At 42.8% G+C, this 27,500-nt stretch overlaps 1 protein-coding gene across 3 annotated transcripts in view; it reads left to right on the top strand.

The window, feature by feature from the left end:
• Positions 1 to 10,420: 10,420 nt before the first annotated feature.
• Positions 10,421 to 27,500, top strand: part of LOC129840225 (voltage-dependent L-type calcium channel subunit beta-4-like) — a 26,808-nt gene continuing 9,728 nt past the window's right edge. The window contains exons 1-10 of one of the 3 annotated variants that reach the window (XM_055907906.1): positions 10,421 to 10,701; positions 14,502 to 14,585; positions 19,971 to 20,153; positions 20,521 to 20,643; positions 22,891 to 23,018; positions 23,625 to 23,701; positions 24,556 to 24,575; positions 25,109 to 25,189; positions 26,619 to 26,677; positions 26,900 to 27,009. In XM_055907906.1, coding sequence (XP_055763881.1) covers positions 10,636 to 10,701; positions 14,502 to 14,585; positions 19,971 to 20,153; positions 20,521 to 20,643; positions 22,891 to 23,018; positions 23,625 to 23,701; positions 24,556 to 24,575; positions 25,109 to 25,189; positions 26,619 to 26,677; positions 26,900 to 27,009 — 931 coding nt within the window. In that variant the 5' untranslated portion in view covers positions 10,421 to 10,635. Of the gene's footprint in view, positions 10,702 to 14,501; positions 14,586 to 16,321; positions 16,892 to 19,970; positions 20,154 to 20,520; positions 20,644 to 22,890; positions 23,019 to 23,624; positions 23,702 to 24,555; positions 24,576 to 25,108; positions 25,190 to 26,618; positions 26,678 to 26,899; positions 27,010 to 27,500 lie in introns of those variants that run through there. The other 2 variants (XM_055907907.1, XM_055907908.1) reach the window with 2 other exon arrangements.

Raw genomic sequence — 27,500 nt, 5'->3', positions numbered from 1 at the left:
CACCAGTACATTGGTAGTATGAGACCAGTACATCACCACAAGCCAGTCCTTTTCCAACTGTCCCATCACCAGTACATCATCACCAGCCAGTCCTTTTCCAACTGTCCCATCACCAGTACATCATCACAACCCAGTCCTTTTCCAACTGTCCCATCACCAGTACATCACCACAAGCCAGTCCTTTCCCAACTGGCCCATCACCAGTACATCATCACAACCCAGTCCTTTTCCAACTGTCCCATCACCAGTACATCCTCACAAGCCAGTCCTTTCCCAACTGTCCCATCACCAGTACATCACCACAAGCCAGTCCTTTCCCAACTGTCCCATCACCAGTACATCATCACAACAAGCCAGTCCTTTCCCAACTGTCCCATCACCAGTACATCACCACAACAAGCCAGTCCTTTTCCAACTGTCCCATCACCAGTACATCATCACAACCCAGTCCTTTTCCAACTGTCCCATCACCAGTACATCACCACAACCCAGTCCTTTTCCAACTGTCCCATCACCAGTACATTGGTAGTATGAGAGGTAATATACTGTGGATGTCACGTTTTTGACCTGTTTTCTGTTGTTTGGTATGTGTTTAATTGGTCAGGGCTTGAGTTTGGGTGGGTAGTCTATGTTATGTGTTTTCTATGTTGGGTTAATGGGTTGCCTGGTATGGCTCTCAATTAGAGGCAGGTGTTTGGCGTTTCCTCTGATTGAGAGTCATATTAAGGTAGGTTGTTCTCACTGTTTGTTTGTGGGTGATTGTCGCTGTGTCTGTGTTTATTGCACCACACGGTACTGTCTCGTCTCGTTCGTTCTTTCCTGTTCATGCGTGCTTCGTTATATGTAGTTTGCATGTTCAGGTCAGTCTACGTTGTTTGTTTGTTATTTTGTAAATATTCAAGTATAGTTCGTGTCAGTGTTCGTCGTGTCTAATAAATTCATTATGTATTCAACACCCGCTGCGCCGTGGTCCATTCATACACCACCAGACGAACGTTACAGTGGAACAAGGACACAGATGGCTAGTTCACAGTCAGATTAGCCCTACTGTAATACAGTACATATTTCCAACTGTAACCCTCCTGTAAAGTACAGTACATATTTACAACTTTAACCCTCCTGTACAGTACATATTTACAACTTTAACCCTCCTGTAAAGTACAGTACATATTTACAACTTTAACCCTACTGTAAAGTACAGTACATACTTACAACTTTAACCCTCCTGTAAAGTACAGTACATATTTACAACTTTAACCCTACTGTAAAGTACAGTACATATTTACAACTTTGACCCTCCTGTAAAGTACAGTACATATTTACAACTTTGACCCTCCTGTAAAGTACAGTACATATTTCCAACTTTAACCCTCCTGTAAAGTACAGTACATATTTACAACTTTAACCCTCCTGTAAAGTACAGTACATATTTACAACTTTAACCCTCCTGTAAAGTACAGTACATATTTACAACGTTAACCCTCCACTTCTCCCTCTTCCTCCTGTCTCCACTCTTCTTTTCCACTGAGCACTCACTCACTCACCTTGTATAAAAGTAGAGCATCGCCACATAAATATTGAACAGGTGATGGAGGACGTTCGCTGAGTGTTTCATTCAGCTGTTTTGTCTTCAGTCTCCCTCCCTTTACTCTGAGTAACTTCATTGAGATGGATGGCCATACTACACGTTGCCCTTGGACAGGATTTTATATCAGTCTTTAAAGCTGGAAGCACCACTGTCATCACTCAGAGTTTCACTGTGTCGTTCTCCTGCGTTTAAATGTTAGTTTAGCGTTTGTCCTCCTTGAAACCCGTGTCAGCACTTCCTTGACAAGCATGCACGCACGCACGCACGCACACACACACACACACGCACACACACACACACGCGCGTACACGCACACACGCGTACACGCACACGGTCAAAAGCAGAGAGGAGTGCAATAAAGCTTTTTACTGCAGAGCTATTAGAAACCTAACCTGTTGTTGTTTACATAATGGCTGAGGTACTGCAGGTACAACAACCTTCCTTTGGCCTATGCACCATCTCCTGTCGTTATGCCCTTGAGCAAGGCACTTAAACCCCCCCCTCAAACAATTGCTCTGCATCCAAGGGCGCTGCATTGCTGCTGACCCTGTGCCTCTGAACCTGTGTGGGAATCCTGGGGAATGGGAAAGGCAGAAGATGAACTGCTGTTCTAACCAGTGGACAATAAAGTAATATTCTATTCTGTTCTATTCTATTCTATGTCAAGGTTGACCCACTCACCTGACTGAGAGTACACCACACTGCCAGGGAACGAGAAAGGAGATACCTAGTCAGTTGCACAACTGAATGCATTCAACTGAAATGTGTCTTCCTCATTGAACCCAACCCTCTGACACAGAGAGATGGTGCCTGGTCTATGATGGCTGAGTGAACGGAACAAATGTTTAATGTATGTTGTGGCACAGATTTCCACCTGTGCTTTGATCTGTGCTCTCAACTGTACAGACTAGTTACAATTTACAAAACGGCTGACACTGTGGCTCTTGCATGTGTTAAGATGTTGGCACAATGACTCCAATAACCCCTCTGAAAGACTCTAAAAAGGAGAGCAAAAACAGATTAATCCTTCACTTGAAAGTTGAGTAATCCACAATTCAGCATGCGCTTGTTAGTGGATTTGTCTGATCAAACTTTCTCTTAACATGGGAAGACATAATGCTCCCAGCACAGGAGGCTGCTGAGGGTAGAGTGGCTCATAATAAAGGCAGGAACGGAACAAATGGAATGGCATCAAACACCTGGAAACCATGTGTTTGATGTATTTGATACCACACCACTGATTCCGCTCCAGTCATTACCACGAGCCTATACTCCCCAATTATGGTGCTACCAACCTCCTGTGGCTCCCAGACAATTATGTGAATAGTGGAGAAAGGGTGCTATCCCCCCTCGCACAATAACAACCACCATGTTAAATCACTTGAAAGTTTCTTTTTGTTCTAGGGGATTTCTCAGCTAATCACATATTCCATGTCATTTTATTAGGCGCTAACGTATGATTTGAGATCAAATTCAGTTAATGACTTTAAAAGGCTTAAAATGGAGAACGGCAAGGCTGACCTCTAATGTGGGTTTGCTTTCCAGCAGCTTACCGATATGTGGATTTCATTTAATTGAATGTGAATTTGTATCTGTTTTTTAAGATAACTGAGGCCAGACTAGTTGTCTCACTCTTATCATTATCTGGGGCAAAGAGGGGGGGGGGGGGGGGGTGGGGGGTGATCTTGGGCAGCTGTCATGTTGGGTTGGATCATAAACCTAAAAGAAACGAAATCAAAAGGTGAGCAAAAAGCCAGAAACAGTAGAGGTTCAGAGAGAAGACTTTATTTGACTATTTACAGCAGAGGTTCAGAGAGAAGACTTCATTTGATTATTTACAGCAGAGGTTCAGAGAGAAGACTTCATTTGATTATATACAGCAGAGGTTCAGAGAGAAGACTTCATTTGACTATTTACAGCAGAGGTTCAGAGAGAAGACTTCATTTGACTATTTACAGCAGAGGTGTAGCGGGGTGCATAATTGGCGGCAGAGAAGTCAGGAGCAGGAGAGCAGAACTGGGTAATAACCGGAGATTTATTAAGCAAAACCAACGGCATCCAGAACAACAAGATAAATGGGCACAAAAATAACCTGTCGTGCGCTCACGGGGAATGTGCACAAGCACTACAATAAACAATCCCACACAAAGACATGGGGGGAACAGAGGGCTAAATACACAACAAGTAAATGCGGGAATTGAAACCAGGTGTGTGGAAACACAAGACAAAACAAATGGAAAATAAAAAGTGGATCGACGATGGCTAGAAGACCGCCGAGCGCCGCCCGAACAAGGAGAGGACCCGACTTCGGCGGAAGTCGTGACGAGGTTCAGAGAGAAGACTTGATTTGACTATTTATATTTCAGAAGGATATGTGTCTGGATGTGACAGAAGCCTCATTGTCAGGGAGATAGACATAGGCAGTAGTTAATTACATTTTCCTACTTAATAAATGAAGAACCTTTCTATGAAAGGGCTCTTTCAATCAGACCTTTGTCTCTATTCTCTCCTGAATCTAAGACATCCTCTTACAACAAAGATCATGGCTCCAGATACAACACACACACACACACAGACACAGACACAGACACAGACACAGACACACACACACACGTACACAGACACGCACACGCACACGCACACACACACACACACTACTCAAGTATCTTATACTTTACCAACTCTACTAATAACCCAACTCCTTTCACCTCTGGATCACTCTGTCATTCCTAGAAACCTTTGGTATTTGGTATTTGATTAGGAACCCCATTAGCTGTTGCAAAAGCAGCAGCTACTCTTCCTGGGGTCAGTGGATATGACTAGCTTGTATGGTAACACACCAGGCACACCAATCACACTTCTTATCATCATCTGGCAAAGTAGGCCAATTTGTCTGGCAAAGTCCCTGCATAGTGCTCCTGAGAGGTGGAGGGATACAGTCTGAGCTCCTAATATACTGGACAAAGCACTGCTTTGTGTTCCTCCTCACATTGTCACAGCAGCACACTGTGACTGATGCAAGGACTGAAGCCAACTGAACTTTTTTCTCTCACTCTGAGATGATTAGATCAGACCATCCACAGGCAGACCTCCAGTCTAAGACAGATTGGTTTTGGCCCTTTACTTATCTGGTCATGGTGTGAGATTCAGTGTTGAGGAGAACTGAGGGCTCACAGCCTAATAGAAATGGCACCCTAAAAGTGTAGACTCAGGTGTGTAAAACTCATCCCATGGAGGGCCGAGTGTCTGCTGGTCCCGTTCAATTCGTGTCCAATTAAAACCTAGACAACCAGGTGAGGGGAGTTCCTAACCAATCAGTGACCTTCATTGACCAATGAAGTACAAGGAAAGAGTGAGAACCCGCAGACACTCGGCCCCCGTGGAATGAGTTTGATACCCTAAAGGTGTAAAGGGACTCACATCTTTCTGTTTGTTTCCTTCTGACAAAAGACAGAATATGATGTCTTTCAACGGATGTCTTGATGTCATCATGAAAACTCCAGTTTTTGGGGACTTTTCTGAGAGTAAAGGGATAGATTTCTTAGCTTTGATTAGCTTTAATCTAGAGCACAAAACGGTTGCTTGGTAAAATACAACATGCATTTTCTACAGTATACAGTATACAGTATGTAAAGCCATGCCAGACTTTATAGCCTACACATAACAACCCAACTTTATAGCCTACACATGACAGCACAACTTTATAGCCTACACATAACACCACAACTTTATAGCCTACACATAACCCAACTTTATAGCTTACACATAACACAACTTTATAGCTTACACATAACAACACAACTTTATAGCCTACACATAGCAACACAACTTTATAACCTACACATAACAACACAACTTTATAGCCTACACATAACAACACAACTTTATAGCTTACACATAGCAACACAACTTTATAGCCTACACATAACAACACAACTTTATAGTCTACACATAACACAACTTTATAGCCTACACATAACAACACAACTTTATAGGCTACACATAACCCAACTTTATAGCCTACACATAACACAACTTTATAGCCTACACATAACACAACTTTATAGCCTACACATAACAACACAACTTTATAGTCTACACAACACAACTTTATAGCTTACACATAACACAACTTTATAGTCTACACATAACACAACTTTATAGCTTACACATAACAACACAACATTATAGCCTACACATAGCAACACAACTTTATAGCCTACACATAACAACACAACTTTATAGCTTACACATAACACAACTTTATAGCCTACACATAACAACACAACTTTATAGTCTACACATAACAACACAACTTTATAGCTTACACATAACAACACAACTGTATAGCTTACACATAACACAACTTTATAGCTTACACATAACACAACTTTATAGCCTACACATAACACAACTGTATAGTCTACACATAACAACACAACTTTATAGTCTACACATAACAACACAACTTTATAGCCTACACATAACAACACAACTTTATAGCTTACACATAACACAACTTTATAGCCTACACATAACACAACTTTATAGCCTACACATAACAACACAACTTTATAGCCTACACATAACAACACAACTTTATAGCTTACACATAACAACACAACTTTATAGCCTACACATGACAGCACAACTTTATAGCCTACACATAACAACACAACTTTATAGCCTACACATAACAACACAACTTTATAGCCTACACATAACAACACAACTTTATAGCCTACACATAACAACACAACTTTATAGCCTACACATAACAACACAACTTTATAGCCTACACATAACAACACAACTTTATAGCCTACACATAACAACACAACTTTATAGCCTACACATAACAACACAACTTTATAGCCCACACATAACAACACAACTTTATAGCCTACACATAACAACACAACTTTATAGCCTACACATAACTTAATCCTCTTCCAATTCCTCTTTCTTTGACTATTTTCAACAGACAGTGAGAGCAGGATCAAACATAGCTTCTTCTCAGAATTCATGTGAATAATACTGTCAAGACAAAAATGCCCCTCTGAAACAAGCAGGAATTTTATAATAAAGACAGTCTTTGTTGGCCCTTTTAGAGTAAGAGAGTCACTCTATGGAGTGCAGACATTGCACCAGCAGTCCTATAGCGAAGAATACCTTAACAAACCCCTCTCCCCAGTCAGTGAAAGGCAGACCAAGTTCAGCTACGGTGCCCCTCTGACAAATACCCAACTGTGTGAATATAAATACACACTCAGTCACCATCACACTAAATAAGACATGGACTAGACGTGTCATCTCTACTGACCCTGACACACTCTGTTAAAGGGGCAATCTATGATTGCTACATCCATTTTTGGACTTTTAAATTATTTATATATTAGCCATGATTCTTCAGGAATATAACTTATAAACGTCTCATGAGCTTTGTTCAACTGTATAACCCCCCAGAACCAAAAATATAAGCATGTTTTACTCCTTTGTTTGTAAACAATTTAATTGTACACACAAATCTAAAGTAAAGGAATGGAATTAAGAATATATAAATATTTAGACGAGCAATGTCAGAGCGGCATAGACTAAGATACAGTAGAATAGAATACAATACAGTATATACATATGAGATGAGTAATGCAAAATATGTAAACATTAAGTGACTAGTGTTCCATTATTAAAGTGGCCAGTGAATTCAAGTCTATGTATATAGGGCAGCAGCCTCTAATGTGCTTGTGGTGGCTATTTAACAGTCTGATGGCCTTCAGATAGAAGCTATGTTTCAGTCTCTCGGCCCCAGCTTTGATGTACCTGTACTGACCTCGCCTTCTGGATGATAGCGGGGTGAACAGGCAGTGGCTCGCGTGGTTGTTGTCCTTCATTATCTTTTTGGCCTTACTGTGACATCGGGTGCTGTAGGTGTCCTGGAGGGCAGGTAGTTTGCCCTCGGTGATTGCGTTGGACAGACCGCACCACCCTCTGGAGAGCCCTGCGGTTGCGGGCAGTGCAGTTGGATGCTCTCAATTGTGCATCTGTCAAAGTTTGTGAGGGTTTTAGGTGTCAAGCCAAATTTCTTCAGCCTCCTGAGGTTGAAGAGGCACTGTTGCGCTTACTTCCCCACACTGTCTGTGTGAGTGGACCATTTCAGTTTGTCAGTGATGTGTACGCCGAGGAACTTGAAGCTTTCCACTTTCTCCACTGCGGCCTCGTCGATGTTCCCTAAAGTCCACGATCAGCTCCTTTCTTTTTTTGACGTAGGGGGAGAGGTTATTTTCCTGGCACCACACTTCCAGGGCACTCATCTTCTCCCTGTAGGCTGTTTCATCAACTGCAAAGTTGCCTAGGAAGTAAAAGCACGGCTGCCCTATCTGTCGGCTCAATTTTACTCCATCTTACTCCACTACGCCATTAATTTTTATTATTCCATTACTCCACAAAACAAAGATAAACCCATTTTCCTCAGATCTTAGTGTTTATAGCAAACAGTCATTTTTAGCCTTGCAATAAACCAAAACCATTATTAGATACTCTACTGCCATCTACTGAGTACGGTTCCCATTGTCACAGTCGTCAAACAATACATTTAGCATGTCATTTAATAGCTTTTGTAATACTGCCCTCTTCTGGCAAAAAGGTTAGGCCTAAATCGCCAATATTGGGGGAAAACTGAAGAAAGAAAACCGCTCTAAACATTCACAGCAACTGCCAAATAAGAAATAAGCTAACAGACTAAAAAAGGAAATGTCTCCCAGGGCAAACACCAGACTAGGCCCTGATCCAGTGCTCTGAGTCAATAGATGGATCAACATAGGAGTGAAATGTATTGGATTCAAGGATAAGATTTTGTAACAGGAAAAGTAATTCAGGCATTACATTTCTACAATACCATTATAGACCTTCATTAAACAAAAATAGATGTTTAAATGCACACTCTGAACGATGTTCTATTGATAATGACATTGATGAAGAATACATGGCTAATTTTTTTATTTATTTATTTCACCTTTATTTAACCAGGTAGGCAAATTGAGAACACGTTCTCATTTACAATTGCGACCTGGCCAAGATAAAGCAAAGCAGTTCGACACATACAACAACACATAGTTACACATGGAGTAAAACAAACATACAGTCAATAATGCAGTGAAAAATAAGTCTATATACAATGTGAGCAAGTGAGGTGAGATAAGGGAGGTGAAGGCAAATAAAATATATATATAAATAAAAATATAAAAAAGGCCATGGTGGCGAAGTAAATACAATATAGCAAGTAAAAAAATAACACTGGAATGGTTGGTTTGCAGTGGAAGAAGGTGCAAAGTAGAGATAGAAATAAAGGGGTGCAAAGGAGCAAAATAAATAAATACAGTAGGTACAGAGGTAGTTGTTTGGGCTAAATTATAGATGGGCTATGTACAGGTGCAGTAATCTATGAGCTGCTCTGACAGCTGGTGCTTAAAGCTAGTGAGGGAGATAAGTGTTTCCAGTTTCAGAGATTTTTGTAGTTCGTTCCTGTCATTGGCAGCAGAGAACTGGAAGGAGAGGCGGCCAAAGGAAGAATTGGTTTTGGGGGTGACCAGAGAGATATACCTGCTGGAGCGCGTGCTACAGGTAGGTGCTGCTATGGTGACCAGCGAGCTGAGATAAGGGGGGACTTTACCTAGCAGGGTTTTGTAGATGACCTGGAGCCAGTGGGTTTGGCGACGAGTATGAAGCGAGGGCCAGCCAACGACAGTGTACAGGTCGCAGTGGTGGGTAGTATATGGGGCTTTGGTGACAAAACGGATGGCACTGTGATAGACTGCATCCAATTTATTGAGTAGGGTTTTGGAGGCTATTTTGTAAATGACATCACCGAAGTCGAGGATTGGTAGGATGGTCAGTTTTACAAGGGTATGTTTGGCAGCATGAGTGAAGGATGCTTTGTTGCGGAATAGGAAGCCAATTCTAGATTTAACTTTGGATTGGAGATGTTTGATGTGAGTCTGGAAGGAGAGTTTACAGTCTAACCAGACACCTAGGTATTTGTAGTTGTCCACATATTCTAAGTCAGAGCCCTCCAGAGTAGTGATTTTGGACAGGCGGGCAGGTGCAGGCAGCGATCGGTTGAAGAGCATGCATTTAGTTTTACTTGTATTTAAGAGCAATTGGAGGCCACGGAAGGAGAGTTGTATGGCATTGAAGCTCGCCTGGAGGGTTGTTAACACAGTGTCAAAAGAAGGGCCAGAAGTATACAGAATAGTGTCGTCTGTGTAGAGGTGGATCAGACTCACCAGCAGCAAGAGCGACATGATCTTAGTACAAGTAAGTTAAGTAGGCCTACACCTACACTATCATAAACAATATATAAAATGGTATTATGAGTCTTTATGCCTATTGTTTGTTTGTCATCCTCAGACATTTGTAAACAATGTCTACTCAGGTTCATCTCGTTGGCACTAAGGGCACTCCCATCTATAGATGCAAGATTAGCCAGGGGACCAGTTTAGGCTACCTATAGCCTATGTTTAAAACAATCATGTTGATCTCATGGATGGACTGGCAGGTTACAATTCCACAGCTCCATCTCTCAGCTTTATAGCAAGTGGCAGGGCCGCTTTGGGCTGAAACAGACAAGGGATTGTCAATTGTTTAGGAAGATGCCTTCGGCAAACCGATAATAATTAGCCTAGTGACAAAATGTACAGCTTTTTTTACAAGAATAAACCCATTGACGCGCACAAAGGGATTAAATCCCAAAAGACGCTGCTAGCCATATTTTATCCAGTGAAGATGTAAAGAAAAGTAATCTCCTCTCACTTCCGCTGTTGAGTGGCTCGAGCGAGTTGCAGTGGCGCGAAGCAGCAGTTGCAGACAGTGCGCGCGCGCCGTGAGCACCTGTCACAAGGTAAAAAGCAGGACAGACGTGTTGTTCGACTAGTACAAGAGGATATTGCAGGGGCTTGAAGCTGGAGCAAGTACACCACACTCCACCACACTTCCACTGGGCTGGGCCAGAGAGGCAGCAACCACCCATTTGGACCGATGTTCTGGCCGAAATGCAGTCTCGACACATCTACATTCGGAATAAGATCGGCGAGGGCATCCAAGCGACCAGCTTTCAGGTAGGTCACACCAACGGGAGAAGATAGACAGTTACTGTAACTATTCTCCTCAAACAGTTTTGTTTTCAAGCAAAACAACTTTGGCACTTTTTGAATTCCTTGTTTTACTACACACCGTGCCTCATGCTGTTTTGGAATGTTTTATCATACAATCTCAACATTTAGTGTCTAGGCTACTGAATGTTGTTTTAAATCAAAGAAGAGTGTCCCAAATATCCTAGCTTCACCTAGTAATTACTAGACTAAGTAATACATGTGCTATAAGTCACATTTGGTAAGATGTTGAACAGACAGCATGCCCTATTTTTGCTGGTTTTATGAAACATGTAACGTGTTATTTCATCCCCTAACCTATGTGATTTCTAACCAAGTGTTTTCACCTAATTATGGCCACACCGCAGCAAGATGCAATACAAGACAAAGGGACACCCAGTGACTAACGTGACCCAGTTAAGATGGCCCTATTTGGTGTAGATTCATGGGAAAAGTAGGTTCTGATATTTTAATAGTGACATTGCTACTAACTCTGGAGACTTAGCCATAAGTGGAGCAAATCACTGCTAGATAATTAACCTGCCCCTTAGAGGTTCAGGATAGGCCTATATTTGGCCCTTTTAGAGACTTGCTAATGAAAGTCGGAAACAGTGAAAGTCTTCATTATAGATAGGGTTGAACATTTCCGTAAATCTTCCCCAAATCCTCAGGTTTTTCATAAATCCTGGTTGGAGGTTTTTGGATTTCCTGCATATTCCCTCCTGATTCCAGGAATGTTCCAACCAGGATTTTGGGGGAAACCTGGGGATTTGGGGAAAGTTGCCAGAATTTTGCAACCCTTATAGATAATTATTTCCTTGAATTTCAATGTTATCGTGGACATATTACTAGCCTACATAACATTACTAGTACTACTACAGATCTACAGTAAGTTACATCTCTCCTATGTTGGGATGACATTGGCTGGCTAGAGACAGAGGGGGGGTTGTAATTGGCCTGTAGGTGTCATGTTGCCGCCAGTGTCATGTCTGCCCTATGGGGGGCGATGTCACCGGGCTGCTCTGACAGTTTTCACACTGAGACCCCCCTGCCCCATGCACACACGCACACACACACACACACACACACACACACACACACACACACACACACACACACACACACACACAGTCGTCCATAGCCTGACAGGATCACAGAGGACAAATGCGACAGGAATCTCCTGACATCAATATATAGAATAGATAGACTAATTGATACTCCCAGTTGGTATTAAATAGAACGTTGCGGCCCCGCCCACCTGTGGGGAAACCAACCCATGGTTACCTTGGTTACCCCATTGGCTCACAGGAAAAACTAGACTTATTCAAACACAATTATCTTGTTGTCTGCTTGTTTTAAACAATTACAAAACTACATTTAAGAAAAGTACAACATGTCTAATGATTCCTTTTCAACATTGCCTGCTCCCAAGCATTCTCACTACCGTAATTGCTGGACTATTAAGCGCACCTGAAAATAAGCCGCACCCACTGAATTAAAAAATAAAATGTATTTTGTACATAAATAAGCCGCACGTGTCTATAAGCCGCAGGTGCCTACCGGTACATTGAAACAAATGAACTTTACACAGCCTTTAAACGAAACACGGCTTGTAACAAAAATAAATAGGCTTTAACGAAACAGGCTTGTAACTTTTTTTTTTTTAAATAGCAGTAAACAGTAGCCTACCAAGAAAGTCCTTGGTCACTATCTTCCTCCTGTGCACTGAAACCACTGTCATCTCCTTTGGTGTCGGAGTTGAATAGCCTCAGAATTGCTTCATCCGATGTTGGATCGTTTTCATTGTGCTCTCCTCACTTTCATCCGGAGGCAAATTCCCCGCTGAGTTTATGCTGCCCTCTTCAATACGCAGCAGCTCCACGCTGTCAGGACCCACTGCAGACTTGACCATAAATCGCTCTTCGCGATTTATGGGTGACAAGGATTTCTCCCCACTTGTCACCCAAGCCTCATTTTCTAGTTCGGGCCATCTGCTTTTCTTTCCTCTGAAAGCTTTTGTTGTCTTTTTGCACTAAGTCAGTTTCTCACGCTGCTGTTTCCAACGTCTTAACCTGTTAACCTGTTAACCTGTTAACCTTAACCAGGTTAATCGACTCAATAAGGCCAAGCTCCCGTGCAGCAGCTCTATTTACTTTTCAAACAGCCAGATCGATCGCCTTCAAATTGAAAGCTGCATCATATGCATTTCTCCGTGTCTTTGCCATGATGAGGGTGACAAAATGACTACCGTAATCAGAATGATGGAAAGTTTGAGCGCGCTCGATTTACTTCACATTATGTGACGGTGCTCAGTTTTTTGGCGGCATGAATTTGTGAAAGCGGGAAAAATCCATAAATTAGCCGCGTCATTGTATAAAGCGCAAGGTTCATAGTGTGGGAAAAAAGTAGCGGCTTATAGTCCGGAAATTACGGTACTTAGAAAAACGTAATATTGTAGAGCTTCCTTCATCAATCAATCAATCAAATGTATTTATATAGCCCTTTTTACATCAGCAGATGTCACAAAGTGCTATACAGAAACCGAGCCTAAAACCACAAACAGCAAGCAATGCAGAGGCAGAAGCACGGTGGCTAGGAAAAACTCCCTAGAAAGGCAGGAACCTAGGAAGAAACCTAGAGAGGAACCAGGCTCTGAGGGGTGGCCAGTCCTCTTCTGGCTGTGCCAGGTAGCGATTAAAACAGTACATGGCCATTAAGGCCAGATTGTTCTCCAAGATGTTCAAACATTCATAGATGACTAGCAGGGTCAAATAATAATCACAGTGGTTGTAGATGGTGCAACAGGTCAGTAAATCAGGAGTAAATGTCACTTGGCTTTTCATAGCCAGGCATTCAGAGGTTGAAACAGCAGGTGTGGTAGAGCGAGAGAGTTGAAAACAGCAGGTCTGGGACAATGTAGCACGTCCGGTGAACAGGTCAGGGTTCCATAGCCGCAGGCAGAACAGTTGAAACTGGAGCAGCAGCATGACCAGGTGGACTGGGGACAGCAAGGAGTCATCAGGCCAGGTAGTCCTGAGGCATGGTCCTATGTCGCTAACGTTAGCCATGTGACTGAGTGCTAGCTAGCTACCAACCAGAACATTAAGCTATCCAAGACCAACAACACAAAGAAATGGAATATAAATCTAGAAGTAGTGCGTGGAGATAAAAACGGACTACTAAACAAGTTAAATGTCTTACCTATGATGAAATGTTATCGACACACATAGCTACGTGTAGTCTACTTGGACACTGGGTCTCCACAATTTCCCACTCTTCCACAGTGAATAGCCTGAAGCCACAGAGGTCTTCTCGCACGCTTGTTTTCCATACATGGGAGCGTTGCAAACCATAGGTCAGGATTTTTGACCTGGTTACTTGTACATTGAACAACACAGCAGCTCTTCAGATTGTTTTGTTTTTTCTGTATAACAAAAAAAATATGACTAAGTTGACTCTTTTACATTGGGGGTCAATGGGAAATAATGTTTTCCCCAATGTGTGGTCATGGTTGAGGGGAATTCATTCTTATGACATGAATACCGACTCAGAGTACACATACCAAGTTATAGAATAGAACAGAATATAATAGAATAGAGCTATGGAATATAGCAAGATGTAACACGGACAGCAATTCCATCAGCAACTGCTGTGTACTGAACCATTATGTATTGTTGTTTTTTTCTGTTCATGTTTCTGTTGTTCTCTAGCTTGATTCCCCTTGAGAAGGACTTGGTTGGTTGTGCTGTTTGTCTGATCCCACACAGGTGAACCGAGGAACCTACTCCAGGCGAAGCCGATTGAAGAGGTCTGATGGCAGCACCACCTCCACTAGCTTCATCCTCAGACAGGTAGGGCTCTGGGGTTTCCCCTAGGTACAGATCTAGGATCAGCTTCCCCTCCTCCAATTCTAACCTTAACTATTAGTGGGGGAAATGCAAAACTGACTGAAGATCAGCGTAAAAAGGCAACTTCACCCTTTTCTACCTTTTCACAGATCTGATAGAACTGGATAGGTGAAAGCAATATGGCGGAAACAAGCTGGAGCTTTTGCTAGCTTACACCTAGCAATGTCTTCTCGGATCTGTGATGGGGAGTGACCAAGGGCATAGGGGAGTGGACAACTTTCTGGGATGAGAACCCACACTGACAGAGAGACAGATTCAGTCACAAACAGACACACAGACACACAAACACAAGGACACACTTCTTGGAAGCATCTGAGTAGTGCTTTTACGTCGCCCAGTTGAATTGAACCATGAATTGATCCTTGAGACATACTACAGCAGGCAGTTAACATCTAACCAGGATGAGGGGACAGCCAGAGAACAGTCACTCGGAAATCAGTCAACCGTTCAGTCATCCATATGTTGCTGACCTGGGGAAACCAAACAAATCACCTTCATTGTGCAGCCCCAGGACAGATCCTTCTAGAGCAGGGGTGGGTAACTCCAGTCCTCCAGGGCCTGATTGGTGTCACACTTCATCTCCTTCCCTAGCAAACACAGCTGATTAATCAAATGTCATTCTCAACTGAAGATCATGATTAGGTGATTATTGGAGTCAGGTGTGTTAGCTGGGGCTGGAGCAAAACTGTGACACCAATCAGGCCCCCGAGGACTGGAATTGCCCACCCCCGTTCTAGAGCGATAGAGAGCAACAGAGTATGCAGGTTGTTTCTCCAACCCCACTCTAACATAGCTGATTCAGCTAATCAAGGAGCTGATGAGCTGCTGATTAGTACAATGATGTTTCATCAAGGCTGGAGCAAAAGCTTACTGTGCCTATCTCTGTAGGAGGAGGGTTGTCCAGCACTCAACATTGTTTTATTATTTCATGAAGTTATTATGCAGATACACTTACATATATTTTTATAATATAAATACTGTACAAAATATATCTACAGGCCAATGTCTTTATTTCAACTATTTCTACTAGTGTGTCTTTCCATAAGAAGGTCCAGTAGGTTTTATGAACCTGCTATTTTCTTATTTGTCTTTTGCCCCTTGTTTATTTTAGAAACGGATACACTTAAATAAGCATCAAAATGATAATGTGACTATCAGAATGAAAGCTTACAATTATAACATGCAATACATTGTGGTACAGCAAACCATTTTGGACTAAGTCAATTATATTCTGGTTATCCACTATACTCTATACAGCTCCTTTTGTTTTATATCTGGTGCTTAGCCTATACACTGGAAGAGAGAGAGAGAGATGGATAGAAAGAAAGAAGGGAGAGAGAGAGAGAGAGATGGATAGAGAGAAAGAGATAGATGGATAGAGAGAAGAGGGGAGAGAGAGATAGACGGAGAGAGAAAGATGAGGGGAGAGAAAGATGGATAGAGAGAAAGAGAAGGGGACAGAGAGAAATGGATTGATAGAGAGAGAGAAATAGATGGATAGAGAGAAAGAGAGGAGGGGACAAAGAGAGATGGACAGAATGAGATAGATGTATAGAGAGAAAGAGGGGAGAGAGATAGAAAGATGGGTAGAGTGAGAAAGAGGAGGGGACAGAGAGAGAGAGAGAATGATGCTGCTGTCACCCCCCTCTTCCTATACTCCCTCAGTCAAGGAGAGAGTGCGTCCAAGCTGAGTGGAGGGCAGCACAGCCAATAGGCTTGTTGCACAGCCAATCGACTTGCTGCACATTGGCTTTGTCATCGGGTGCTGATATTGAGGAAGGATTCTCTATGCTGCTCCGTTCGGTGTGTTTGGAAGGGCTGATGAAATGCCAGGATTGGGCTGCCTCTAGGGAGAGCCTCTCTGCCTTATAATGTGAGCCAGTAGCATCCAGGCTCAGGCTAACGCACAACCATCGACAAAGCAGGCCTAGGGGAAACCAAGCAGGCCTAGGCGAAACCAAGCAGGCCTAGGGGAAACCAAGCAGGCTGGCTCTGCTACTGCTACTACCCCTTCTCCTCTTCCAGCCGAAAAAGGAGGGATTTATTTTTTACCGTCATCCCCCCATCCATCCCGTGTTCTGTGGTGGCCTCCTCCTCCTCCGCCTGCTCCCCCTCCTCCACTACAGCCTCCTCCTCCGCTCTCTCGTTTTTTCCCCCTCTTCCTTTTATTCTTCTAGAGGTGCTTTTGGAAATAGCAGACCTCCATGTATGACAATTTGTACCTGCATGGATTTGAAGACTCGGAGGCGGTGAGTGGTGGGGGGGTTTAGCTTCAGATCGTGTGTGTGTGTGTGTGTGTGTTTGAGCGTGTGTGTGTGTGTGTTTGAGCGTGTGTGTGTGTGTGTGTGTGTTTGTCGATGGAGGTGGCTCAGCTGTGGTGCACACACAAACACAGGGCTTACTGTAGGTAAGCTGACGGTCTCATGCTGTAGATAGAAGGATCGTGGTCTCCGCTGGGGGGGGGGTGACTGGGGTGGGTTTCACTGTAAGGAGAAGACAGCGTCAGATGTGTGTGTGTGTGTGTGTGTTTGTGTGTGTGTGTACGCACAGTCGTGAGAGTGTAATTAGTGATGATGTGTATAAGAATAAGTAGCAATATGTGTCTGTCAGCGTCTGCCCAATGCATCTGAATAGCTGCATCATATGAAATGTGCTGATGATAGCTATACAATGTACACTGTAGCCATCCATTTAATGCACAGCAGACGTAGGAGCACAAAGATGGAGATAGCATTATATAGCGAGAGAAGAGCAGTGTGTAAATGCTAATTCCTATCCCCCAGAGGGCCGTTTCGCTCCCTGCGTGAGGTTATGATTGTATAATGTATCCTCATATCACAGCCTCTCCAATTGTAGGGTATAGCCCTGCTGCATTTACTGCCTTTGTTTAAAGGGCCAAAGCTTCTATTTTTACACCCGGCAACAGCAGCGTGTTGTATTTCTGCTGCTGAGGACAGAGAGGAGCGTGCGTTGTGATGTCATATACTGGAGTCAGATAGACATGAGTCACATGTCAGTGCTCCGTTGGAAGCCCGGCAGTCATACAATATGGCCGCGAAGAGATTCTGTACCCCAAAATGCACCCATCTAACTACTCATATACCCCGTTATCCATTTTTTTAATATATCGGCCGATCAGCAACCGGCTATAATTATTTATTAAGATACATAATGAATATATATAAAGGAATATAGTATTTGTTGAGGGGGGCGTGAGAATAAATGTTTACAAAAACACTAGAAGAGCTGGGTGTGTGTGTGTGTGTGTGTGTGTGTGTGTGTGTGTGTGTGTGTGTGTGTGTGTGTGTGTGTGTGTGTGTGTGTGTGTGTGTGTGTGTGTGTGTGTGTGTGTGTGTGTGTGTGTGTGTGTGTGTGTGTGTGTGTGTTGGGGGGGGGATTGTTCTAACAGGGTGTTCTTATAATATACTGTATGTCAGTTGGGTGCTTGTGAGTGCTTCCAAAATAGCACACCGTTATAAGACAGGAGTGTGAAAACAGGGAGCTTTTACTATTATTTACAGAAATACTTTTAACAAGAGCAGTGCAGGTTGATTTGTGTCATGTGTTTGTGTCATAAAGGTTACACCCGGTAAAAACAAAAACATTACATGATTGTGATGAATAATTAAGCTCATGGTACTTTTATCACAGAACCTTAATGTGATTGATGAATTTACATCAGCATCTGTTTCTTAATAGCATTGACTCAAGATGCAATTTATTTTTTCCCCCAGAGCAATCACTTATCTTTCTAAATAAGCAAACCTCCTCGTTTTTTGTTTCCCAGACCTGGCATTTTGTGATTGGCCCACATAATTCAATAAAGCCCGTGCTGAAGTAAGCCCAAGAAATAGCTTGTCTGTTGTAAAAAGTGCTGTACTATGACTAGCGTCTGTGGATTTTTAGCAGACTGCGAGACTTTCTACGTTCCTAAAGTGATATTGACACACATACACAGGCACTCAGGTACGCACACACACACACACAAACACACACACACAGTTTTTTCCCTGACTTGAGTTAATGTTGTTCCCCAATTCCCCATCTTTACACAAACAAAAATACACTGTCAATCGAACATTTTTTTTGTCACAAGTCTAAAGTAGATTAAACACATGATCTCAGGCAAAGTGAAATTATACCACACAATCAAACCCTACTAAAAACAATCAAACCCTACTCTGTTCTTCTAAGGCCAAGGCTTGGGGCAGTACTTTAACTCACGCTCCAGACATGTCACAGCCAACCTTCATGGACAGTTTGCCTAGTGGTTAGAGCGTTGGGTTCTGGTTGCTGGATCAAATCTCTGAGCTGACAAGGTAAAAATCTGTCGTTCTCCCCTCTAACCCATTGTTCCCAGGGTGCCGCAGACGTGGATGTCGATTATGGCAGCCCCCCGCACCTCTCTGATTCAGAAGGGTTGGGTTAAATGCGGAAGACACATTTCAATTGAATGCATTCAGTTGTACAACTGACTAGGTATCCCCCCTTTCCCTTCCTGGTCAGTCTGGCTACCTACGGGCCACTGTGCTCACATATGAGCGTAACCGGTGGTAATGTGTAACCAACCGGTGGTAATGTGGAAATGTATAACCGGTGGTTATCAAACATCTGGGCAATCAAGTCTCAGGCAGTGCTACCTCATCACAAGACTGTGATTCTCTTCCTGGTACAATAGTGCCCCCAAGATAATTAAAAATAAACTGCAGACATCTCAGAATATATTAGTCAGGATTATTCTGAAACTTCCAGCACGTACTCATCTTGACCATTCCCACTTTGAAGGCCTCAGATAGGTCAAAGTAGAGGAGAGAGTCTCTCAGATTAAAGTGGGTCTCGTACATAAGCTTGTCCACAGACCAACAGTATTGTCCCCAGGTACCTATGTAGCTACTTTAACTTGGTCTGGGATAACTGTAACTATTCCACTAGAATGAGTAAACTGACGTTGTTCTTTTTAGATTTAATAGTGGTATTAAATAGTGGTATTTGTACTCAGCTGCCATTCTTTGAAATAGTCTTCCAAATAATTTGAAACGTATAACCTCCATAGGCAGTTTCAAGTTCTCACTGAAAAAAGTCTCAAAAGTGAGTGATAAGACTATAGTACGTGGGTGAGAAGAGTAGAAAATGCCCCCCAAAATAAATTCAATCAATCAATGAATCAATCAATTCCAAATCACCTCTGTTTAGTAAGATAACCCGGATACAATTACGTCTTGCTACAACCTCCTCCACCTGGTGACGGCCTGGTGATGGTGACGCTGGCTGTGTGATCATAGTGACAGCTGCTGTCTTCCTGTCTGTCCCTGTCCTGTTCTATTGCAGGGCTCAGCTGATTCCTACACAAGCAGACCATCGGACTCGGATGTCTCTCTGGAGGAGGAGCGGGAGGTGCCGGGGCAGGTCCAGGGCCAGAGCCCGAGCCAAGGGGGCCCGGGGACCCAGGCCCCGGTCCAGACCCGAGAGCAGAAGGAGCAGCAGGCCACCGTGCAGCTGGAGAGAGCCAAGGTGAGACCCAGAGAGAGAAATACCTCATTAGGTTGTGTTCAGTAGGGATAAAACGTTTTTAAAAGTGTTAAGTGAAATATGAGGGTAGTACCTGGACTTGTGCAGCAAGAAGACTACTATGTAAAGGATGGCAGAAGGGTTATGCCACAATTGGCAAAGCACCAGATGTAAGGATCTGTTATAGCATCTGTTATAGTTATTGTATGACATTTGCTTATAAATGATTTGTGAAGCATCCATGTATGCATTATAAATGGGTTTATGAAGGCTTTATTTAGCCTTGTAAGTCATAGTTCATTCATGTAAACTTAAGTTCATACTGTGCGGCTCTCTGACTGACCCTCTTGTCCATATCTCTCTCCCAAAGGCTAAAGCCGTGGCCTTTGCTGTGAAGACCAACGTCAGCTACTGTGGAGCATTGGACGAGGACGTGCCGGTGCCAGCAACTGCCATCTCATTCGATGCTAAGGACTTCCTTCACATAAAGGAGGTAATGTTTTTTGTCACTGAGGCAAGGTTGAACTGTCGCACACAATCAACCAGATTTTGATAAAATACATTCGTGAAATACTTTTCAATGTCAAATGATTTAGGTCGGAGTGTGTAGTTTTCGGACTATACCATTGTACCAGACAAACTAGATTAAGCATAGCAATCAGTATCAACGGAGGTTACTGAGGGGAGGACGGCTCATAATAATTGCCGGAACGGAGCCATTTGAATGGCATAAAACACCTGGAAACCATGTGTTTGATGTATTTGATACCATACCTCTCATTTCACTCCAGCCATTATCACGAGCCCTTCCTCCTCAATTAAGGTGCCACCAACCTCCTGAATTTGATATGTATTTGACCCAGGGCCGTTATCAACCACTATTACAACAGTGTCGTGACTTGACTTTAACATTAATCTGATGACATTTATCTAATTACCTAACTATGTTTAATTGTTATCCGATGAAATTAGTAATGTAACAATTAACTAATTAGGATCTGGGGCACCACGAGAGCGGTACTTTAAAGAGTTACCATCTCCCGAATTAAACTCTAAAGGTCTCTACCTATCACATCTATAAACAGTCAACTTATTAATCATAACCTCGTATCATATCATCATTCTGAACAGTCGTAACTTCCTTGCATTTGCAAAAACCCCAGTCTAACTTATGATTCAGTACTACACAAATTGGTTTAATTATTTATTTACTAGCTAATTAAATGAGAACACAGGATAAACATGCACACTTTGCATCGATTATTGACTGGAAACCTAATACGTTCAAAACAGGTCCCTAGCGGAATGAGAACAACGTGGCTGCTTGTTACAAAATAAATGGAGGGAGAGGGGGGGGGGACAGAGACACTTAACATTGGTACTACTCTCACTTACAGTAACCATATACTTTGCACATGAACCGCCACCCGCTTGGTTTGCCGGATCTCTCGGTAGACAGGGTCGCCTTGCAAAAGGAGTTGGGCTTTTCGTGGCAGGCTTGTAAGGCTCTGATTGTCCAAAAGGGTTCCAACAAGTGTTCTACTGTTGTTCTTCTCTGTAGTTGTCTGGTATCAGGTGACTTGTCCTGTAGTCCTGCGCAGAACTACACTGTTTATTTTCCTTCCATCAGCTCTTGAAGATGCTTCTTTGAAGATAGGCTAGCCAGCCATGTCGATGGTTCCCATTGGGGTGATATGAGAGTAGCATAATATGATGGTTTGAGCAGAGTAGTATAATGGTCCTACTTAAATTCGCTTTCGAAGATACTTTACTTAGAACAGCTAATCAGCCGTACCAGTGATTGTCCGGGAGGGGACTATCGTCTCTACCTCGTGTTGAGATTCACAGTTCAAACCACTTTAAACGTAAAGCTGCAGCTTTTCTGGTCTAGTGTGTTCATTTATACAGTTTGTTCCAAAGGGGCGGTTCCGTCATGTTGACACAATCTGACCACACTCGGGGGCATGACTTGTCACTTGTACAAAGTTATGTAAAACAATGATCTCTTATAGCTTCTTGAATCACATCCCTCTCTTAAAACAAAAACACTTATAATTGTTCATATTACATGCACAATCCATAGTATGGAAACTTACTTGTAGTGGGTATACTTTCCAAGTTACAGTATTTCCTTTATAACATTTTGAATGACATCACAAAATAACAAACAAAATGACATTAGTATTCTATAGATCAATTCTGACCAATCCACAAGTTCTATGTAATAAATATTGTTCCAGTAGTTGCTTTTGAACAAGTTAGAGTTTCAGCGGGAAAAAGGTCTGTTGAGACAAAGCACAACCCTATGGTGAATTTGGAGAGGGAGACCTGAATCTTCTCCCCTTGATTTACAACAGGACTTGAGTTGTTAATCTCGTCTAGTTATTTCCCCCCCCCCCCCCCCCTCTGCGGGTGAGAGGGGGTCTGTGGACAGTCTCGTGGACAGTCATGACAACAGCAAGGCATATACACTGAATTTCGTACCTGTGTTCTGAAACACACTCACTGTCTGTTCAAACTAGATAAAACTGCTTATTTCCTTATGTTCATGTCATTTTGGCTGCGTTTAGACAGGCAGCCCAATACTGATCTTTTCTTCCACTAATTGTCTTTTGACCAATCACATCAGATCTTTTTCAGAACTGATCTGATTGGTAATTAGTGAAAAAAATATCAGAATTGGACTGCCTGTCTAAACGCACTGAAATTGATTTTTCAACCACACCTCCAACCCATCCAGAAGTTCAACAACGACTGGTGGATCGGCCGGCTGGTCAAGGAGGGCTGTGAGATCGGCTTCATCCCCAGTCCCCTAAAGCTAGAGAACATCCGCATCCAGCAGGAACAGAAGAGAGGGCGAGTCCAAGGGTAAGGCAGCCCATCACCTGTCCTCTCTCGCTCAGTCCAGAGACCTATAGGCTTGTTACCCAGGGAAGAGGGTTATGAAGGGGCAAGCAGTGCTATTCAAAGTTTAGTAAAACTGATTCGGTTATGACAAATTAGTCAAATTAGTACAACTCATTTGGTTATAAATGTGCTTATGATGCGTTATAAAGAGGTTATTCATAGGAAGTGTTACAGATCATTTAGAATAATTACATTTCTCTCCATCCATATCCAGAATAGAACAATCTAAATATTTATAAGGTCTCTGAGCTTAATAATCAGTAATGCTTTGGCTCTTCTAGCGACCTAGCTGCTCTGTCTGTTTAATCGCTCTGGAAGCGCCCGTCACCAGTGGTTTGTCTCGTGTGCGTACTAGCCTTCAGAGCCATTCGCTGCACTAGGCCTGTTCAGTTTTAACACTAATTCAGCGTGATGAGAGGACTAGACTTGGGATGAGTTGAGAGGCTCACCTCGAGTCCTTCATTCACCCTATAAGGCCTGGATTCTGCATTTAGAACCCCGTCGCCGTTCACCACATTAATTCTGTGATTCTTGTGTTTCTTTTTATCCCCCTCTTGTCTTTTCCAGTAAGTCTGGAGGCAATTCTTCCTCAAGTGTAGAGGATGAGGTGTCCGCCTCGATCAGACCCCTCATCTCCTCTGCAGGTGAGAGCCTCTTAGACATGATGGGGGGACGTTGTCCGCCCCTACTGGCCCTCCGCTAGGTTAGAGAAGAACTAGAAAACTTTGTCAAGGCAAACGTAAGGCAACGTGAGACGTAGAGCAAGAATTGCTTAGTGTTTAAGCCTTCCCATATCTCTCCATAGAACCTAAGATAAATGATTCCCAGCGGGCAAAACTGGTTGCAACAACGTCATTGTGACGTCTTTTTGTGACATGGTCAAGTTGTATTATGGTTGTAAAAGGATGTTTTTCTGGACGTCTTTTTAGCAATCAGAGAAAGACGTCTTTAACTGGTTGTAATCTGAACAGATATCAACCAAAGTATGAAAGTTTACAACCAGAATATGATGTCAATGTAACATTGGTTGTAATCCAGTTATCAGACTTCTCAACAACAAGAAAACCAGTTTACAACCAGAATATGATGCCGTTATAACATTCCATACCAACTTTTGCCTGCTGGGTTGTGGATCCATAGTGTGTATATATATAGTGTATTCTCCCATCCTCTTCCTCCAGTTGAGGACTGCAGGCGCTCTGAGACTTGGCTTACCACAGGGTGAACCCATCCACAAGACTTTGACCCCCCTGAACTTCAGTCATGTGACTTTGTGAATATGCCTCATAGGATATTAGGATCATGTTTATATGTTGTTTGATGATGAATCTAAAGGGTATATGTTTATTTTGTGTGTCAGTTATAATCCTCGGTTGAAAATATATTTACTGTAAATTCCCCAAATGAAGTACAGGATCATCAGGTCTCTGATCTGACAAGTTATGGTGACACAATACAATACAAGACATTGACAATTCTGTTTGGTTTTACTTCACAGGAAAGCAGAAACAAAAAGTGGTAAGTGGGTGATGGTAATACCAAACTGTCTCAATCAACTATAGCTGTCTACATTACAATAGTACAGTTCACATCCTACATCCCATCTAACATCCCATTTAACATCCCATCCTACATCCCTTCTAACATTCCATCCTACATCCCTTCTAACATCCCATCCTACATCCCTTCTAACATCCCATCTAACATTCCGCTTACTGACTTGCCTAGTTCAATAAAGGTAAAGAAAAACAAACATTTGAAATAGATTTGAGTCAGATTGTGCTGTCCCAATGATCCATACATCCCATACTGTGGTGTGCATCTATCCCATTTTATTACTGTGGGGAAATCTCAATAGCATTTCCTTGACTCCTCGCGTCCTCTCTCCTCATCTCATTCTCAAAACCCATTGGATGAGAAGGAAAAAGGTCCCTCCCCTCTGACTTCTCATCCAATGGGTTTTGAGTAGAGGCGAGGGTTCCAGGAAATGCAATTGAGATTCTCTCAATGTGTCCCCCTGCTCCACTGATTCCTTTGTTACTCTGTTACAGACTGAACACGTCCCCCCTTACGACGTGGTGCCATCCATGAGGCCTGTGGTGTTGGTGGGGCCCTCCCTCAAGGGCTATGAGGTAAGCAGCAGCAGCGGCGGCCATCGAGTCACATGAGCATCCTCTGACTCCTCCCACTGGGCCCATCCTAGAGCTCCCATTGGTGGAATGACATTAACAGTGCATCATGTTAAATGATTGTTGTTGCGGCTGTCATGATCACATCTCATTGAGAGAAGATCTCCTCATGGCTGGATGATGTTCCTATTGACTTCATATTTATAATCATATTTATAATCATTCATGTTTATATGCAGGCAATGTTTTTCTAATGTTGTGTTGACACAGGCCTGTTAGAGCTCTACTAGAGTCTATATTTAGGCTGCTGAGTGAGGTGCTTTGTTGATGTTTTTTCTAGTCATTCTCAGAACACCATAGTACAGGGAGTTTCTTTCCTCCACTCGCTCTCTCGCTCTCTCTCTCCCTCCTTGCATGGAGGGAACACAATCAGTCGCCTCATCCCACAGTGTGCTCTGTTGCCACGGTAACAACCTTCTGGGTGAAAACGCGTCAGCATCAGAGGTAGAGCAACGTTTGAAAATCTGAAAGAGAAGAGGAGAGAGGAGAAGAGAGTGGAGAAAGGAAAGAAGGGAGAGAAGAGAGAGGCGAGAGAGGAGATAAGAGAGTAGAGAGAGTAGAGGAGAGAGAAGAGAGGCGAGAGAGGAGAGATAGCGAGTAGAGAGGAGAACCCCTGGAAGCAGCATCACTGTGTGTCTAGACTAGACTGCTGTTAAACCAGCCATTAAAGGCTCTTTGTATAGGCCACCATCCTTACTGGCAGGCCTCTGACCAGTTCCATGATACCATCTAATTTCAGTCATTTCAGGAGATCCATTTTAGACTGAAATTAGTCTATTGTTGACTATGAGAATTTTCCATTGCATTTCAGTAACATAATATGAATCTATCTAGTGAGTTGACTGATAGTGACTTGCCTAGTTAAATAAAAAAAATTATATAATGGAATTGACCCCAAATCCTGCTTTACTATTGCACTCATCCAGTAGAAGTTGTAGTTGTTTAGTATCAGGGTAGAACTCTATTAAATAAAATAGCATGTTTGATATGATTTTCAGTATCCCCCTATCAAGTTACTGAATATCAGAACTACTAGAATAGAATTGTTAGAATGATAAATGGTTTGTTGCACGTAGGCTGTCGTCATGGGACATCTTAGCACCATGTGCTCTGGCCATGAGGAACACCCAGTTGATAAATTATTTCCCAGGAAGTTTGCTTAATGTCATGCTGTTAGAGTTAAATGTTCTCTTTTTGAACCATACTCTCTGTCTCTGTCTCTCTGTCTCTCTGTCTCTCTTTCTTTGTCTCTCTGTCTCCGTCTCTCTCTCTCTCTGTCTCCCTCACTCTGCCTCTCTCTCTCTCTCTCTCTCTCCCTCACTCTCTCTCTCTCTTCACTATTTCTCCTCTTTTGGCTTCTCTTTCTCCACAGGTGACGGATATGATGCAGAAAGCACTCTTTGACTTCCTCAAGCACAGATTTGACGGCAGGTAAAATGAAAGCGTGCTCTTCCTTTCTTTTTTTATTTTGTCTGTTTATTTTTGAACTCGGTTCCACTCAAATGACATTGACTTATGAAGCCCTACCAGATAGATTGGCCTCGAAATTCACATGGAATAGATCTTCAGTAAAGGAGTGTCTGTCTGCAAAATAAGGTTTACAGTATTCATCCACCGAATGCCTAAATTGGTGTCTTTGTTTGACCATTTCAGGATATCTATCACACGAGTCACAGCAGATATATCATTAGCCAAGAGGTCTGTTCTGAATAACCCCAGTAAGCGCGCCATCATCGAGAGATCAAACACCAGGTCCAGTTTAGGTAGGTACCTCCATAATGTATTCATCTTCTGCCCCCCCCCCCCCCCCCCTTAAAAGATTTAGATGCGCTATTGTAAAGTGGCTGTTCCACTGGATGTCATAAGGTGAATGCACCAATTTGTAAGTCGCTCTGGATAAGAGCGTCTGCTAAATGACTTAAATGTAAATGTAAATCTATTTTACTGTAGTCTTTTGAGTTTGCCTTGTGTATCGAAGACGGTTGCCTACTCTTCTCTGTAGCGAGCATCTCTATGAGACCTGGCTAAAGAAGAATGATTTAGCTTGATTGAGCTTACCTTCCACAATGGAATCAATGGAGTAGTCCCAAAAGTGCAAACTCTGCCCATCTGGCTCTCCAGACAGGCTGAATCAAATGCTCAAAAGTATTCATTGGCTACGTTCTAGTGTCCATACTAGACATACTAGACACCACTTGAATGAATCAATGTATTGGGAATGCAATGAAGGAATGGGAGTCAGTGTGCACCGTTT

This window comes from Salvelinus fontinalis, chromosome 41 (genome assembly GCF_029448725.1).
Source record: "Salvelinus fontinalis isolate EN_2023a chromosome 41, ASM2944872v1, whole genome shotgun sequence".
Lineage (NCBI taxonomy): Eukaryota > Metazoa > Chordata > Actinopteri > Salmoniformes > Salmonidae > Salvelinus > Salvelinus fontinalis.
This window is presented reverse-complemented; position numbering and strand designations above follow the sequence as displayed.